General features: G+C 39.6%; 2 protein-coding genes across 2 annotated transcripts; both read right to left on the bottom strand.

The window, feature by feature from the left end:
• Window positions 1-230: 230 nt before the first annotated feature.
• Window positions 231-6,683, bottom strand: LOC145151840 (uncharacterized). Its single transcript, XM_079075372.1, has 19 exons — window positions 5,666-6,683; window positions 4,876-4,947; window positions 4,565-4,778; window positions 4,344-4,476; window positions 4,086-4,172; window positions 3,837-4,010; window positions 3,680-3,761; window positions 3,540-3,599; window positions 3,410-3,462; window positions 3,136-3,308; window positions 2,833-3,037; window positions 2,656-2,713; window positions 2,508-2,564; window positions 2,010-2,420; window positions 1,864-1,928; window positions 1,720-1,776; window positions 1,092-1,185; window positions 854-991; window positions 231-704 (listed from the first exon to the last, which is right to left on the bottom strand). The coding sequence occupies exons 1-19, from the start codon at window positions 6,452-6,454 to the stop codon at window positions 516-518; spliced, it is 3,111 nt and encodes a 1,036-aa protein (XP_078931498.1). The 5' UTR covers window positions 6,455-6,683; the 3' UTR covers window positions 231-515.
• Window positions 6,684-8,261: 1,578 nt separating this feature from the next.
• LOC145117386 (uncharacterized) lies at window positions 8,262-15,199 on the bottom strand. The gene is made up of 4 exons (XM_079053684.1): window positions 15,048-15,199; window positions 14,771-14,873; window positions 10,351-10,515; window positions 8,262-8,576 (listed from the first exon to the last, which is right to left on the bottom strand). The coding sequence occupies exons 1-4, from the start codon at window positions 15,197-15,199 to the stop codon at window positions 8,262-8,264; spliced, it is 735 nt and encodes a 244-aa protein (XP_078909810.1).
• Between the last annotated feature and the right edge of the window lie 1,274 nt (window positions 15,200-16,473).

Below are 16,473 nucleotides of genomic sequence, written 5' to 3'. Positions count from 1 at the left end.
TAGTCTGAATGTTTCATTTGTTGCATAGATGGTCCTTAAAAGGGTTTGTTTTTTTATGGCTATCTAACTTAAGGACCATTTCCATAGTTTATTCTAGATATAGTCTATATTTGAGATTTGTCAGTATAAAAATGAAGCTATCTTTTGAAACGGTGATGGCAATTACCCTGATATTAATGTGATACATTCAACCCCCTCTCGCCTCCTTTAAACTTTCATTAAAGTAAAGATTACACACAGCAAACTAATAGACAATAAAGCAAAACAAATAATACATATGTACCAAAAGAACACAACACACACATACGGGAAATGTACAAAGACCAACCACTAAAACCATCATAAACAATGAGGCAAAATATTTATCATTTTGAACAATTTGCCCACACAAAAAAAAACACATAACTTCTTCCATAGATTACTCTATATGTAGTCTGTCTAAAACCAACTATAATCATCAACAACAACCTTCCTTCTCCACCAAAAAAAAAAAAAAAGTTTCCTTCATCTCCCCACTATTCCCCACCGACTTTTTGAATATCAACATCACCATCACCTATATTATCCACATTTTGAACATCACCATCACCCTCAACCTTATTATCCTGGCCATCATTTTGAGGTTTGGCAATAAGATCCTTTTGTAGCATGGATGTGCCTTTGAATGTCATCATAGCCGAGCATCTTCTCCTCAAGTCACCAAGCTGTTGACCCCCCGCCCCCAAAAAATAAGTATTTATATTTTAAAATTGATCCAAATAAAATAATAGGCTTATATATATATATATATATATATATATATATATATATATATATATATATATATATATATAAGATGCATGATAAAATCTACCTCTTCTGGTTCTATTGTTTGGAACCCTAATTTGGTCCATATGGATTTAGCTTCGTCTGCAGCTGGAAGCACAAGCTTCTTTATATTTAAAGACGAAAGTAATCTCTCAATGCAGCTAAACAATACATGGAAGTATCCCTTTTGCCAATCAAAAAACACAAAAATCAAATGCCACGTCATCAGTAAGTAACAAGTGACATCAAATTATATTTAAATTTATATAGGGTGGGGTGGGTACCTTCCCCTGGTTGCATTTACTTGTAGCAACTATTGGAAGTTCAGCAATGTCTTGTCCAAAAACTCGAAGAGTCCCCGCACTTACTACATTTGAGCTGTTGCACATTTTATTGAATTCAAAACATCAAATTATATTTATATACATACCATTATGCTTTCACTAAGTTGCAAGATTGGTCCCTGAGTTTCAAATCAACTTGTAATTTTGCAATTTGGGTCCCAATTCGATGGTTTCCTTTCAATTTTGAGACTTTCTTTTTGGAACGTGTTCAACTTCACATGAGGGTAGCTTCGTCATTTGTCTTTATATTATTATTAAATTGAGGTGGAGGTGGAGGTGGAGGTGGAGGTGGTGGGAACACCTCTTTATTCAATAAAAACATAAAAGACAAATGACCAAACTACCCTCGTGTGCAACACATCCATGCATAGAATAGCTTAACGGGTGGAACTTGAACAGTGTCTGAGAAAAGTTCCAAAATCGAAATGAAACTATACAAACAGGACTAAATTACAAAACTGAAAGTTTAGATCCCAAAAATTCAAAAATTTATGAAAATTTGGGACACTTGTTGTAATATACTACGTTTTTAATGATTCAAAAGCACAAAAAGAAAGAATGGCCTTACTCTATAGTCAATATGGCACAAAGCATCCCTGCAAAATCTTGACTCCAAATTTTCCTTCTGTTAAGATGAGAGAGAGTGTGTATTAGATTATTAAATAAAAAAGGGAGAAATTTATTAATATATGTTCCATTAACTAATGCTTACCCATACACCATCGATGGAATAAAATCACGCCCACTTGTTGCATCAATAATAGGGTCAAACCCTTCCTATTATATTAATAAAATGGTAAATCAGAAAAAGAAAAGATGTAAGCAGTTATAATTATAGCAAAATAGTAACAAACTCACATGAAAAATATTTATTGTTTGTGTAAGCATCAGTCTGTTTTCACGGGTCGCATTCTTCCCACTTAAAAGCACAAATTTCATTTCAGAAATTACATCCTTCTCCTTCTCCTTCTCCTTCTCCTTGTCCTCATCAGAAATTACATTCTTCTCCTTCTCCTTGTCCTTGTCAGAAATTACATTCTTGTCCTTCTCCTTGTCCTCATCAGAAATTACATTATTGTCCTTGTCCCCCTCCTCCTTCTCCTTCTCCTTCTCCGCTTTCTCCTTCTCCTCCTTCTCCTTTTGCTTCTCCCTCACAAAAGTCAACAGGTCATCATCAACAATCTCTGCTTCTTTAGTCAACAAATTTTGCAAAACAGAATGAATTCTCTCACAATCTGTCCTGCAAAACCACTTCCCTTTTGGCAATGCCTATAAAAAAATGCAAAATAATAAAAAATATATATCAACCCATTTCTTTTACAATGAAATAAGTATATATAAAATTAATATACACACCTCCAAATCAGCCATTTTTTGTTCCCTTAGACACCCGATATGGTATTCTCTTTCGCACTGACAATGTCATTAAAACAATGTTTAATGATTAGTGGATCATAAACCTAAACCTACCCTAATTTGCACATATAAATTCAAATTTAGTTACCTGATCACAAACTATAACAGTTCGTTCATTGAATACGTTTTTGCTGAAATCATGTCCTCTGCAAACAATAACATCATAACATTATAAAGAGAAGAGTAAATTACAAAAACAGTCCCTGAAATGAATTATCATTTTTTTTCTATTTTGCAAAGAGTGTTTGTTAAATGTTAATGTTACCTGCATAAAACACATGCAACAAGATCAATGTTTTCTGGGGTTTTGACTATTCGAATGCAACGTTTTGTTATCTGTTCAATAAGATCAACCCCTTCAACTCTTCCAGCTACTGTAGCATTTTCACTATCCTCACCAACTTTCATTGCCTGTGTACAGAATCTGCAATACCATTTTCCTTGTGGGATCTCCTTTTCATCAATACATTCTGTATGTATCAACCAAAAAAAAAAAAAAAAAAAAACATATTTGATTAATTCATTGTAAATATTTGACCTTGTTTTTCTATAAAAATTAAAAACTGACCTTTATGGAAGGACCTAGGGCATCCATCACAAAGCAACAGATTTCCACCATCCCAACAAATTCTACACAAGTCATCATTAAACTTCACAGGACATCTTTTGTTTTCGGCTCTCTTTAAAGAAACCGCATATTCATGGAGAGATACTCCATTTGAGATGTAAATGTTTTCATATCTGTCAACATTTATATAAAAAAACTCATTCATGGATCCAAATAGGTAATTTACTCTCTTAACAACAAAATACAAGGAAACATATATAAGATTTAAACTCACGGTTTTTTGCGTGTAGGCCAACCAGCATGCGCTTCAAACTGTGAGGCGCTGATCTGTTCATGGATGTAAAAATGTTAATGAATTGTTTTTGAAAAAAAAAACACAGGGTCAAAATGGGAAATACATATACCTCAGTCTTGCAGCATGAACAGAATATTCCATGGCCTAACTTATAACCATCTAGAAGTTTCTGTTAATAAAAGAATGTCAGATTTTTTTTTCAAGAAAATGATATGATGTTTAACAAATATAAAAAAAGAAAACTATCACCTTTCCATGAGAAACATAAGTTAGTTCAGTTCCATCAGGTAAACCTCCTTCCTCAAAAACCGGCCAATGCAACTGCTGATTCCTGCATATCAACAAAAGTTATTTTACATTTTTACTACAAACAATTGGAAGGAATTTATTGGGATTAGAATCTAACTTTATTGTTAGCTTTTTTCCACTCTTCTGTTGTGAGGAGAAAGCACTCCCAGGTGGCTTTGGTACAGGAGTCGACCTTGGTGACCTGAACTTATTTAGTATCTTGTCTTTTATCTTACTTCGTGATAATTTACCACTTTTAGCACTTTTAGTTGAGTTCAGAACTGAATCTGACCTGAAATAAGTCGCATCATATATCCGTCATAAATAGCTACAAGTTAAATGTTATATTCAGAAAACAAACACTTACTTCCTTGGTCTCCCTCTTCCTCTCTTTTTTTCTGATAAAACTGGCAACTCGGTATTTGTAATGGCCTTCAGTACTGGACTTGATGGCCTAAAAGTAAATAGATTAGACATTAATATTTTCCTAACATGTACAAATACCTTAACATGGAAAATTGAACATTAGAGTTGTTAAAAATTAAGATAGATCAATAAATACTAAAAGTAACATGCATGTATAAGCAAAATGTTGTAAAGATACACGTGTCAAAATAATACACACCTATCTTCCACTTCCACATTGGTTGCAGCAAGGGCCACCACTTGTTCCTGTTTCTGATTCTGATTTTGATTCTTCTGATTTAAGCAAGTGTCACATTTTAATATATTTTCAGTAGAAGATGATTCGATTGGGCCTGTAAATCATAAAAAGAATACCAAATTCAGAGGAAAAAAAATACCCAAAAAAGTATTGAGAGTTAGGTCAATTAGGGCAGTGTTTACCTTTGCAATCTGTACATATGGAAGGTTCCTTGACTTCCTTCACAGGCAATGAAGTAATTACATTCTCAAAAGCTACTTCTAGAGATTCCAAAGCTGATGATTTACATATTTCAAGAAGTTCAAGGAGGCTTTTCCCGTTTTCAAGACAAATATATTTAATCGCGTGTCTATAGTGGTCACATGCATGAAACTCAAATTTAGAAGGTGCAATAACCTACCATTTGACAAGTAAATAAAAGTCAAACTTAAACCCATTACAAAAAATTATATCTTTTATATGATCATGTTATGTTAGAAGTAAGATTACTCACTTTGGTACCCTTACATGACTTGCAAGAACACAGTATGCCAGTACCTTTGATAACTCCTTGTATATTACTTCCCTAAAACAAAGACAAAGTTCAATCATTTATCATTTCCACACCTAAAAACTTGACAACTTTTATTAAATTATCAATATGAAAAGCACATTAATTTATATATGGACTGCTTGATTGAACGAGGATTAATATGACAAAATCAAAGTAATAAATACTCTTAAAGAATTTGAAATAGCTCAAGAATTACAAGTAGAAACTTAGAAGTTTTGAATCACAGCATCAAGTAAAGGATACAGAATGAAAAAGACATCTTCCAATCAGACCTTATGGGGCAATCTTACATGGACCCTCATGTTAGGAAACATCTGAGTAGTTTGGCATACTTACACGTACCTATGAGGTCGCAAAATGCATGAAAGATTTTCACAAGGAAGAAAGTTTTAAATGTTATTCTTGCATTAAATTTGGTTAAATGTTTATGAAAGATGCTAAATCATGAACCCATAACTACTCCCTAAGCTTAAAGCTTACATATTTCCACTATGTATACATGTATACCCGGAAAGAAGGAGTAAGGACCAATAATTATACTGAATCTAATATGAATTCCTTTCCTAAAGCATGATTATCAAATCTCATTGAATGTTCTACCTTTGTACCTTATTTCGCTCAAAACAGATTCAGAAATATAAAAACTTTGTTCTAATTCACATGCAGACATATATGAGATACAAGAGAAACAACAAAAAACGAACTATGATAGATTGGTAGGCAAGGGTACCTCGAAATTGTAGGAAACTTGAAAACCCTCAAGCAGACCAGTCTCAAGAAGTTCCCTCATATTAATTGGTACTCTACTCAATCCAATCTTCTTAGACATTTTCAATTCTAGATTCTTTCTGGTTGGAGTCCCCAATTTTTCCACATTCTCCTCCGTCTCCTTCAATGCTGATCTCGTAAATCTCTTTGGAGTACTGCTATTCACTTTATATTTTCTATGTTTACGCTTCACGTACACCTTCTTCGTTGTTCTAGTACCATCTTCTTCACCCTTATCTGCTTCCACGGCCGCAGATTGTTCTTCACCCTTGTCTGCTTCCACCGCTGCCGATTCTTCTTCTCCCTTGGCTGCTTCAGCAGCAGTAGATTCTTCTTCGCGCATGGCTACTTCCGGCGCGGCAGATTCTTCTTCGCCCATGACTACTTCCGGAGCGGCCGATTCTTTTTCGCACATGGCTACTAACGCATCGGCCGCTTCTTCGACCATGGCTACTTCCGCCGCGGCCGATTCTTCTTCGCTCTTACCTGCTTTCATTTTGAGCGATTCTTCGTCGCCTATGGATCTATCGACATTTATCGAATCGCCATCTGGAATCGAAGTTTTAACCCGTTTGCTCCGTCTACTCATATTCACTTCATCAATCGAAATCTTTGAACGATCATTAGACGATCGCTCTTTGCTTTTCCTTTTAGTGAACTGAGGGGGTGGACTTTTCGAAGATCTAGTCCGACCAATGAAGCCAGAGAACTGAGATCGAGCTTCCAATGCGAAGGCTAGTTCTCTCTTCATTCTTGATTTTAATGGCGACTGATGATCAAAGTTTAGGTTTCAAAAAAAGGGGCTGAACAGAAATTCAGCGGTGAATCTGTAAGAATGTAGGATATTGGAAACCCAATTGAAAGACCGAAGACTTTTTCGCTACAAAATCATCGGTATGTGTCTGAGTTTATCTGATCCGGTGCGCTCTACATGACTTGCAATTTTAAGAACAAGAAGAACCCTAGATTTTCTCGATAAACAGAAACAGGGGCACTATATATCTCGGAACTAAATCGCAAAATGTAAAATAAAATAAAAATAAAATAATTACGTTTACAAATTTTCTTTCTATTTTAGGCAGTCAAGCAACAAGTGATCCGTTGACTTTTCATAATATGCGTAAATTTTCTCTTTTTCTTTCATACAGTTAGACCCGAGGGTGGGGGAGGGAAGCTTCCCTCACTTTTTGTGGTTATATACCCTCATTTTCCTCACTTTTCTTTCCCTCACCTAAAAGAATGGGTGGGAAGCCCTTCCCTCACTTTTTTTTTTAAATATATTTCATACATATATTATACTCATTTTGTAGGGAATTAAAAACCATGAGTTTTGATATATTTTTTATATTTTTTTAATAGGTATATAATTTTATAAATATATAAAAAAAAAATAAAAAAAAAAAAAAAAACTTGACCAATAGCATGAAGGGAGAGAGTGAGGCACCCCCTCCCCCATCTCTTTCCCGCAGCTTTTTTCCCTCACCTTTCCCTTACCCACGGAGTGGTGTGCAGGAGTGAGAGAAGCTTCCCTCACCTCTTTCCCGCACCCACTCCGTCCAGCCTTAATTACACAGGACAGACGACATAAAAGTTTTACGTTTTATGCATTTTTTTTTTTTGTATTTTAGTTGGATATTTGAAGAAAAAAAAACTTTTATTTTTTTACAGGTTTACATGGTAATACTTATGTCAAATTTAAAGACATGGACCAAAAAAAAAGATAAAATCGAACATTTATATCGAACATAAAGGCTTTAATGAACCATAAATACTATGTTGTAAATGAACCAAACGTTTAGCGAACTGTTCGTGAACCGTTCAATGGGAAGTTCGTTTATTTAATAGATGAACGAAAATGAACACAAATTTTTAATTAAATGAACGAACGTGAACATTGGTCTCGTTTGTTCAATTATTTCCGTGAACGTTCATTTATGTTTGTTCATTTAGGCTCATTTTATGTTCATATATATTCATTTGTTTTTCAACGCGCTCTGACTGTCACAGTACATTATCAGCTTATTAACCTTCAGGCCAAGACTCTGAATAAGCTCATTTAACCATATCTCCTCCTTTATTCCTTCCGTCATAGACATATACTCGGACTCAGTTGTAGACAAAGCAATAGTATCTTGTAACGTTGACTTCCAAATGATGGCACATTCGAACAAATTGAAAATATAACATGTCTACGACCTGCGATTCAACAAATTACCTCCATGATCAGAGTCAGCATATCCAACCAAGTCGGTTTTCGTATTAGCTCCATACACCAAGCAAACATCCGTTGTTCCCTTCAAGTATCGCATGATCCACTTGACAGCTTCCCAATGAGCCTTCCCGGGATTACTCATAAACCTGCTTACCATACTAACTGAAATAGACAAATCAGGTCTGGTACAGACCATTGCATACATAAGACTTCCAACAGCACTAGATTAAAGAACCCTACTCATGTACTTTCTTTCTTCATTAGTTGTGGGTATAGTATTTGGACCAAGTTTAAAGTGAGTTGTCAAAGGAGTTCCAACTGGGTTGGACTAATCACAGTTGAAAGACTACAGAACTTTCTCAATGTAATTTTGTTGAGAAATACACAACCACCCTGCTCTTCTATCCCTTTTAATCTCCATCCCTAGTATCTTCTTTGTTGTTCCCAAATCCTTCATCTCAAACTCATTCTTCTGGATCGCCTTTAAGTCATTTATTCCAGTCATGTCATTGGCTACGATGAGCATATCATCAACATATAGCAACAGATGTATGTAGGAATCTCGTGGCAATTCCTTTGAGTAGACATAATTATCAAACTGGTTTTGAGTGTAGCCACTACTAGAAAACAACATTTTGATGACATGCGACAATGACACGCACTGATTTACGATACACATTTTTTGCGTATCCTAAAAATAATGTCAGCTTTCTAAAATTTGAAGGATAGAGGACACGCATTTGTGTATGCCCTAAAATTAGTGTCCAATAAATAAAAAGTTACAAACACCGAAGGCGTTTATCTTAAATGCGTGTCCTCTACCAATTTCGCTTTATAATTTTTACTAAACGTGTGTTTCTTATCACATGGAAGACTAAGACTCCTTGATAGGTAAAGGGGAATATGAAATCCCCCAAAACTTTGAACACCCACTTTCCCTACTCTCTCCACCCACCAGATCGACTTCATTTTCTCCCGTCCTTTTCTCTGTAAACCCCTTAATCTACGATCGACTTGCGCGTCCTTCTCTGTGCAAACCCTAATCGAACATATCACACTCGCACTGGTAATATCTTTATTTTTCACAAAATAAACGATCGACCGAAGAACAAGGGCTTTTCATGAACCGGACATCACAAATTCTTTCACGAGCTAACGACCCGCATAACCTCCGTCTCAGGGTCTCAAAAGCCATTTGTTGATCCGCACCCCCGCCGAAAAGTCGTATTTTTCTTGGTCAATCGGGTCAATGGCACAACAATCTTGGAGAAATCCTGGATAAATCTCCGATAGTAGCCCGCTAATCCCAAGAAGCTACGAATCTCTGATGCATTCCTCGGTATTTCCCACCGCATCACAGCCTCCACCTTGGCTGGATCAACCGAAATACCCTCCTGATTGATGACATGCCCCGCAAACTGTACTTCCTGCAGCCAGATATCACACTTGGGGAACTTCGCATAAAGTTTCTCCACCCTCAGGGTCTCTAATACCTCCCTCAGATGTTGCTCAAGCTGCTCCCTGGTCTTAGAATAGACCAGGATATCATCAATAAAAACGATCACCGACCGATCCAGCATCGATCTGCACACCCTATTCATAAGATCCATGAACGCTGCTGGGGCATTGGTGAGCTCAAACGGCATCACCACAAACTCATAATGCCCATACCGAGTCCTGAAAGCCGTCTTCGGTATATCCTCATCTCGAATCCTCATCTGATGGTATCTCGACCGAAGATCAATCTTGGAAAACCATGACGCACCCTGCAGTTGATCGAACAAATCATCGATCCTTGGCAAGGGATAACGGTTCTTCACCGTTAGTTTGTTCAGCTCCCGATAATCGATGCACATCCTGTGCAATCCATCCTTCTTTTTCACGAAAAGAATCGGTGCTCCCCACGGGGAACTGCTCGGACGAATGAACCCTCGGTCTAGCAGCTCCTGGAGCTGCGTAGATAGCTCCTGCATCTCCGGCGGTGCCAACCGGTAGGGTGCCTTTGCTATCAGAGCAGCACCCGGCACCAAGTCAATGCGAAACTCCACCTGCCTCTCCGGAGGCACTCCTGGTAACTCTTCGGGGAAAACATCCCGAAAATCCTGTACCACCGACACACTGCCTACATCCGTCACGGTCTCTACTCTCGTATCCGAGACATAAGCCAGAAATCTTGTGCAACCCTGCTGTAAAAACCTCCTAGCCCTCGTTGCCGAATAGAGGGTCGGTCCCTGCGAGGCCCTCTCACCATGAATAACTAGTTCTCCCCTACTTGGGGTTCGAACCCTGACCAACTGGCGCTCGCAATCAATCATGGCCCCATTGGCCCCCAACCAATTCATCCCGACAATCACTTTCAACCCTCGCAATGGTATCGGAACTAGATCAACACGGAACCTCTCGCCCAATACATTCAGTACACAGTCCTGATATACCCTCGCAGCACTAACGGTGCGGTCGTCTGCAATCTCCACCTCGAGTGGGGAATCCAAGGTCCCCGTCGCGTCTCCGAACTTCTTTCTAAGCGCAAGTAACACAAATGATCGGGTAGCACCCGAATCAAACAGGACATGAGCAGACATCCCATTGACCAAAAATCCCTATACAAGCATATAGTTACATAAGTCATACAAGTAATAAGAACAGGGAATAATAGATACGTACCAGCCACGACGTCCGGAGCTGCCCGAGCCTCCTCGATAGTCAGCTGAAAAGCACGGCTCTTCACTACCGGGGCATCCGCCTTAGCAGGGCGGCCATCTGTGATCCTCATTGTGGTGGGCGCGGGCGCTACCACTGCTCCTCCCCCTCCATACAACCTCGGACAATCGGCCTTTTTATGGCCAGTCTGGTTGCAGTGGAAACATATCAAGCCCTTTATGGGGCAATCCTTGCTCACGTGGGCTTGCTGACCACAAGAGTAACATCCCGATATCCCAACTGTCCGACACGCCCCACTATGAAATCTCCCGCACTTGGCACACCGGCCCCGACCCTGTTGGCCCTTACCCGAAGAATCGGAGGTCTTAGGCTTCTTAGCCTGACCTCCTGCTGCCTGCGCCTGCTCAGTCTTCCGCTTCGCGCGGGTATCCAACTCCATCTCCCTATAAAGGGCCTTCTCCACCATCTCATTCAGGGTTTTGCACCCCGTAAAGCTCACAAATTCCCGAATATCATCTCTCAACATGGAATGATATCGGGTCCGCCCCATCTCCTCATCGGTAGCATACTGTGGGATCAAAAAAGCTCGTTCCCGAAACTTGGCGGTGATCTCCGCCACAGTCTCGGTGGTCTGCTGCAAATCATGAAACTCTCGCACTAGTCGTTGCACCTCAATGGGTGGTGCAAACTCCAAATCAAACCGCCGAACAAACTCGGCCCATGTCATCTCAACCACCCCGGCTAGTCCCACCTGTCTAGTAACCTCGCCCTACCAATCCCGGGCTCTGTCTCTCAGCATGCAAGAAGCAAACCCAACTTTTGCCACATTCGGGCAAGAAATCATGCGTTGGGCGTTTTCGATATCCGCCACCCAACATCGGCTGTCAATGGGGTCCCTGACCCCAAAAAACTTTGGCGCCCCACACGCCTTAAACTCCCGGAACGAGGGAGTCCGGACCCCAATCTGGATTGTAGCAATCTTAGCCCTGAATGATCTGAGCCTCTCCTCCATGATCTCCATAATGCCCTCCTTGACCGTCCCAAAAATGATTGGGGTAGCGTTAAGGATGCCCTTCGTAACCTCGGTTGCAATGATGTCGCGCAGTCTCTCATCAATAGGCTCAGTACCGCTGCCCGATCCAGACACAGACCCCGATCCATACCCTGATCCTGATCCCTCTGCCCCGAATCGTGTCACCAACATGCTGAACTGAAATGTCATAAACCATATTAATCAGGACACATTATATATAGGGGATCTTCCCACACTGGTCCTCCTTAGAGTGATCAGATCTAGCATTGGTTCGGGTACAGGTCTTGTGCTTTCAGTAGTACAGGCCCAATACTACCTTCCACAACTACTTATACCTTTCCCCAAGGCTCCACCTGATAACCCAAATTCGTCCCAAAATAAATCATAACCCACAACCACTGCATAACCCAAATTCCAGGCTGTCCTAAGAGTTGCTCTACCCATATCAATCAGACCCATCATAACAGGTTGCCTTTATGCATGCTAATTATACACAGAAAATGATCAAATTGACTTTCGAATAAAAGATTCTACCCTGGACCACAACCAAATAAGGAACAGGAAATAAGGCCAAATCAATCATTCTGAGGCTATAAGCTCCTAACCGTATACAATTTTAAAAGCATACACATAGCAAGTCTCATACGATCATCAAGCTCAAATATCAGTATAACATGGCTAACACATTGGTAACTACTTACTTGGCTCGCCGATCGCGCGCGTTGCACTCTCTTATTTACATTTCTTAAAAGTTTTTAACTTTTATTTTGAAAACAATTTATCATTTCCTTAGTTTGAGTCCCGACACACCCGAGAGTGTGCCCGAATCTCTCAAACCAAGGCTCTAATACCAACTTGTAACGACCCAATTTTTCCAAAGAAATTTTCATTTTAATTAATAAAACACATTTGCATAAACCATGAAATCCCAACATAATTGTTTTCAAATCAGTATTCATTACAACTTATTTAAATCATCAGAGTGTCCCCAAAAACATATCAGTGAAAGAGAGATATAGTGCACACCGCGCCATCATGCCTTGCCCTTGCCCTTGGGCTCAAATGTACATGAAACAAATCAACAACTTGTAAGCGAAATGCTTAGTGAGTTCCCCATAGCATACCACACACAATACACATACACATATCTTGTTAGCTAATTTAAGCTACGCACATATCACGCAAGCCATGCATACATAAAACATGTAAGAATTCAATGGGCTACCCCACATGGTCTTTACCTAGGACTGCCATGGGCTGCACCACATGGTCTTACATCCAATGACATGGGCTACCCCACATGGTCTTTACCTAGGACTGCCATAGGCTACCCCATATGGTCTTACATCCAAAACACACCATCACATATCATATCGAATCACAAAATGACTAATACATAAATCATAATCACATAATGGGCCGGCCTTGGTGCCTTAGACCCATGGGTATGGTGAGAAGACTCACCTCTGTCTGCTGAATACAAAAGTTGTTCTCCTAACGGTCTGTAACCTCCCATGCTGAATAATGATATTAAACGATGTTAGGACTTTAATTAAACAAGGGAAACCCAACTCCAAACCCTTCCATAAGGCCCAATTATCCATCCCTTGTTAATGGGCCCAAGGTCCAAGTCCAAAAACCTTAATGGGCCCATTGGCCCAATAAAGCCCAATCAATATGTCCATGGCCCATAACAGTTGATATGACCCATAATTCCCATAATACACCATGCCCAATAATCAAATGAGGCCCGAATAGCTCAAAGGCCCAAAACAGATTCGACCCATCTGTGATGCGTACGCTTGGCGTACCATCCTGGTACGCGCAGCGTACTGGGGTCTTGGGACTACGCGCGGCGTATACTGGGTTACGCCCAACGTACAACCAGGTTAAGCACTTTCTCCATTAAGTGCTTAATACACGATTCCTTTACGTCCAAAAGTCAGATCTAAGCTTGATAAGACGTCCGAATGCATAAAGTTGGCAACTTTATGCCTTTGCATGCCATATATGCACCCAACACCTCCATTAAGACCTTTCCAAGGCTCTTAACCCATGCATGAGGTCCAAAATCCCACCAAGACTCCATTTTTATGACATTAAAGGACCAAGGGACCTCAGATCTGTCATTCCTATCTTCTGGAGTTGCTAAACTCCCAAATGGAGGTCCAAAATCCACAAAAAGAACAAATCTAGAAAATCCTAGCTAGATCTAGAGACTTAAGTGGAAATGTGCAATCTTTTTACCTCCAGGAGCTTTGCAAGATGACCAATACGCAGATTCTTAAAGCACCAACTTGAACCAAGCTTGTTTAACCACCCATTCTTCTTGAAATGAACACTAAAAGGCCACAAATGCACTCTTTAAAGCTCAAAAATGGTCTCACGAGTTTCTCTGGAGTGTAAGGACGTTCTAAGGCTGTGGAGGTTCTCTAGGGTTAAGTCCAAGGGACTTACGGTCGCTTAAATTGGCCTCATGTCCGAAAATTAGGGTTTTGAACCCCTGACACGTACGCCCAGCATACGTCCAGCTCCTCCGCGACCAACAATGCATAGTACGCTAAGCGTGTACTTAAGTACGCCCGACATACTTAAAGGACCAATTATGCTGAAATGTAAATTCTTGAGGGTTTCAAGTCATACCATATTTAGGTTGTTACACCTTGACTCAAGTTTACCATCATTCACATGAGCATATGTGTGGGCATCCAAACATTCGTAAACCATAATAGTCAGAGGTTTTCTCGGACCATACCTCTTGATGAGTCTTCAAGTCAATAGTAGTTTATGGTTATCTGTTTACCAGATAGCAAGCAGTGTTCACTGCTTCTGCCCAGAATTGCTTAGATAAGTTAGCAAATATCTGCATGCACCTTGCGCCCTGCATGATTTTTGGTTCATCCGTTCTGCAACTCCATTTTATTGTGTTGTACAGTGCGGTGTATCACTATACCTTCTGCGTTGCAGAAGTTATCAAATGGAGCATTGTAGAACTCCAACCTATTGTCAGTCCTTAGAGTCTTGACTTGTTTTCTAGTCCTTTTCTCAACCACGCTCTTCTACTCGTTGAACTTCCCAAACACCTCATCTGAGTGAACATATTCCAGGATTTCCTTGCTTGTGTGTTGACCAGTACCGAACTTCACTTTATGATGTTTTACCTTGACACAAGCTTCACGAAATTTTATCTTTCTAGTAGCCTCTGCACCAAGCAGTCCTTTTTTACTTAGAACTGACATACCCTTCTCACTCATGTGCCCCAACCTACAATGCCACAACTTTGTCTTGTCATCGCCTTTATTCAAGGATTGAGAGATATCCACCGTTCCCATAACTGTACTACCTTCTAGGATATAAATCCCTCAACGATTCATCTTCCCTTTCATTATAACTAGAGAACCTTTGGTCACTTTGACCCGGTCACCTTCACCAGCATACCTCATCCCATTCTTATCCAATGTACCAAAAGAGATTAAATTCTTTCGAAGTTCCAGAAGGTACTGAAAATCTAACTTCGTGCCCATGTCATCGTGCATCTTGATCTGCACTGTGCGACTACTCTTGATAATGCTCACCCAATCATCAACCATCTTGACTGTTCCATCCTACTCTTTGAAGGAGTCGAACTAGTCATGATTATACGTCATGTGATAGGATGCTCTAAAATCCAAGACCCGAGCATCTACAAAACTAGATGTACTAGCAGTCAGTATATCACCATCGTCCCCTTCATCAAAACTTTCTAGAACCACAACACCAGTGGTATTACTGCTCGATTCACTCTTGACATTATTCTTCAGCTGTGGATAATTTCACTTGAAGTGCCCTTTCTCCTTGCAGTTATAACATTTCGCATTCGATGAACCTTTAGACTTCGATTTAGAACATGATCTCCCTCTGTTTCCCCATTTCCTCTTTTTTGTCATTCCTCTCACTGCGAACAAACCGGAACTGGACACATCCTCTCCAACAGAAACTGTTCTTTTCAGTTCCTTGGACATCACAGAGTCCTTCATATCATTCACAGTGATTGTTGTCCTACCATAGAGCATGGTATCAACGAAATTCTCATATGAGTTCAGAAAAGAACATAAGAGAATGAGCGCCTGATCTTCATCTTCAATCTTTACATCAACACCTTGTAGATCCAAGATGATGCGATTGAAGTTATCTAGATGATCTTTCACTTTGGTACTTTCATACATTATGAGAGTGTACAACCTCTGCTTATGATAAAACCTATTCGTCAATGAGTTGTCCTGGTACTTGTCATAAAGTTTATCCAGAGCCTAGAAGCAATTGTCATAAAGTTTTGTGCTTAATTGTGTGTCTTAATTTAATTAAGGTTAAGAATAAGCGTCAAAATGAAATGTTAGAAAAACCCAATATTGATACATGAAGACGTAGTGGTCGTGACGAGGTTTCCGAATATATAAAGAATGCCGAAATCCGAGTTATAACGAAGAAGTTATGACCTGTCGAAAGTCGTAGTGGTCGTGCGATATCTAGCCTTAGTAATCTAAACGAAAGTCGTAGAATACGTTAAACCGAGAGCGTGCATAAAAAGAATGCCCAAATCTGACTTCGTATGAGGAAGTTATGATTTTTCTAAGTTTCAGCTTAGCAGTATGCAGCCCGAATACTCGAATTTGAGATCGAGTGGTTTCTAGCCGAAACTTTCTAAATGAGAATTGAATATCTCATCGATAGTAGTCCAACGGTAAAAAGACAGACGAAAACGGACGTCAGACGAAGAAGTTATGGATTTCTAACGGAGTTTTCCTGTCCCGGCCTACTAAAAATAATATAATAAAAATAAATTCAAAATTAGCCAACGAAGTCTAATTGAGAGTTGTAAAGCATA

Source organism: Lactuca virosa, chromosome 1 (assembly GCF_052849685.1).
Source record: "Lactuca virosa cultivar CGN04683 chromosome 1, Lactuca_virosa_CGN04683_v6, whole genome shotgun sequence".
Classification (NCBI taxonomy): domain Eukaryota; kingdom Viridiplantae; phylum Streptophyta; class Magnoliopsida; order Asterales; family Asteraceae; genus Lactuca; species Lactuca virosa.
The sequence above is the reverse complement of the archived record's forward strand: the minus strand, read 5'-3'. Positions and strand labels throughout refer to the sequence as shown.

Excerpts from the sequence above, each read along its gene's own strand:
- LOC145151840 (XM_079075372.1), bottom strand. The coding sequence starts at position 6,454 with ATGAAGAGAGAACTAGCCTTCGCATTGGAAGCTCGATCTCAGTTCTCT. Across the intron at positions 4,779-4,875 it reads AGTCATGTAAGGGTACCAAA|GTTATTGCACCTTCTAAATT; the intron begins GTGAGTAATCTT and ends GTCAAATGGTAG. Across the intron at positions 3,463-3,539 it reads GTTCATGCTGCAAGACTGAG|ATCAGCGCCTCACAGTTTGA; the intron begins GTATATGTATTT and ends ATCCATGAACAG.
- LOC145117386 (XM_079053684.1), bottom strand. The coding sequence starts at position 15,199 with ATGGTTGATGATTGGGTGAGCATTATCAAGAGTAGTCGCACAGTGCAG. Across the intron at positions 10,516-14,770 it reads TTCGTGAAGCTTGTGTCAAG|GGATTTTTGGTCAATGGGAT; the intron begins GTAAAACATCAT and ends ATGCTTGTATAG. Across the intron at positions 8,577-10,350 it reads GCACCGTTAGTGCTGCGAGG|TGCGTGTCATTGTCGCATGT; the intron begins GTATATCAGGAC and ends ATCGTAAATCAG.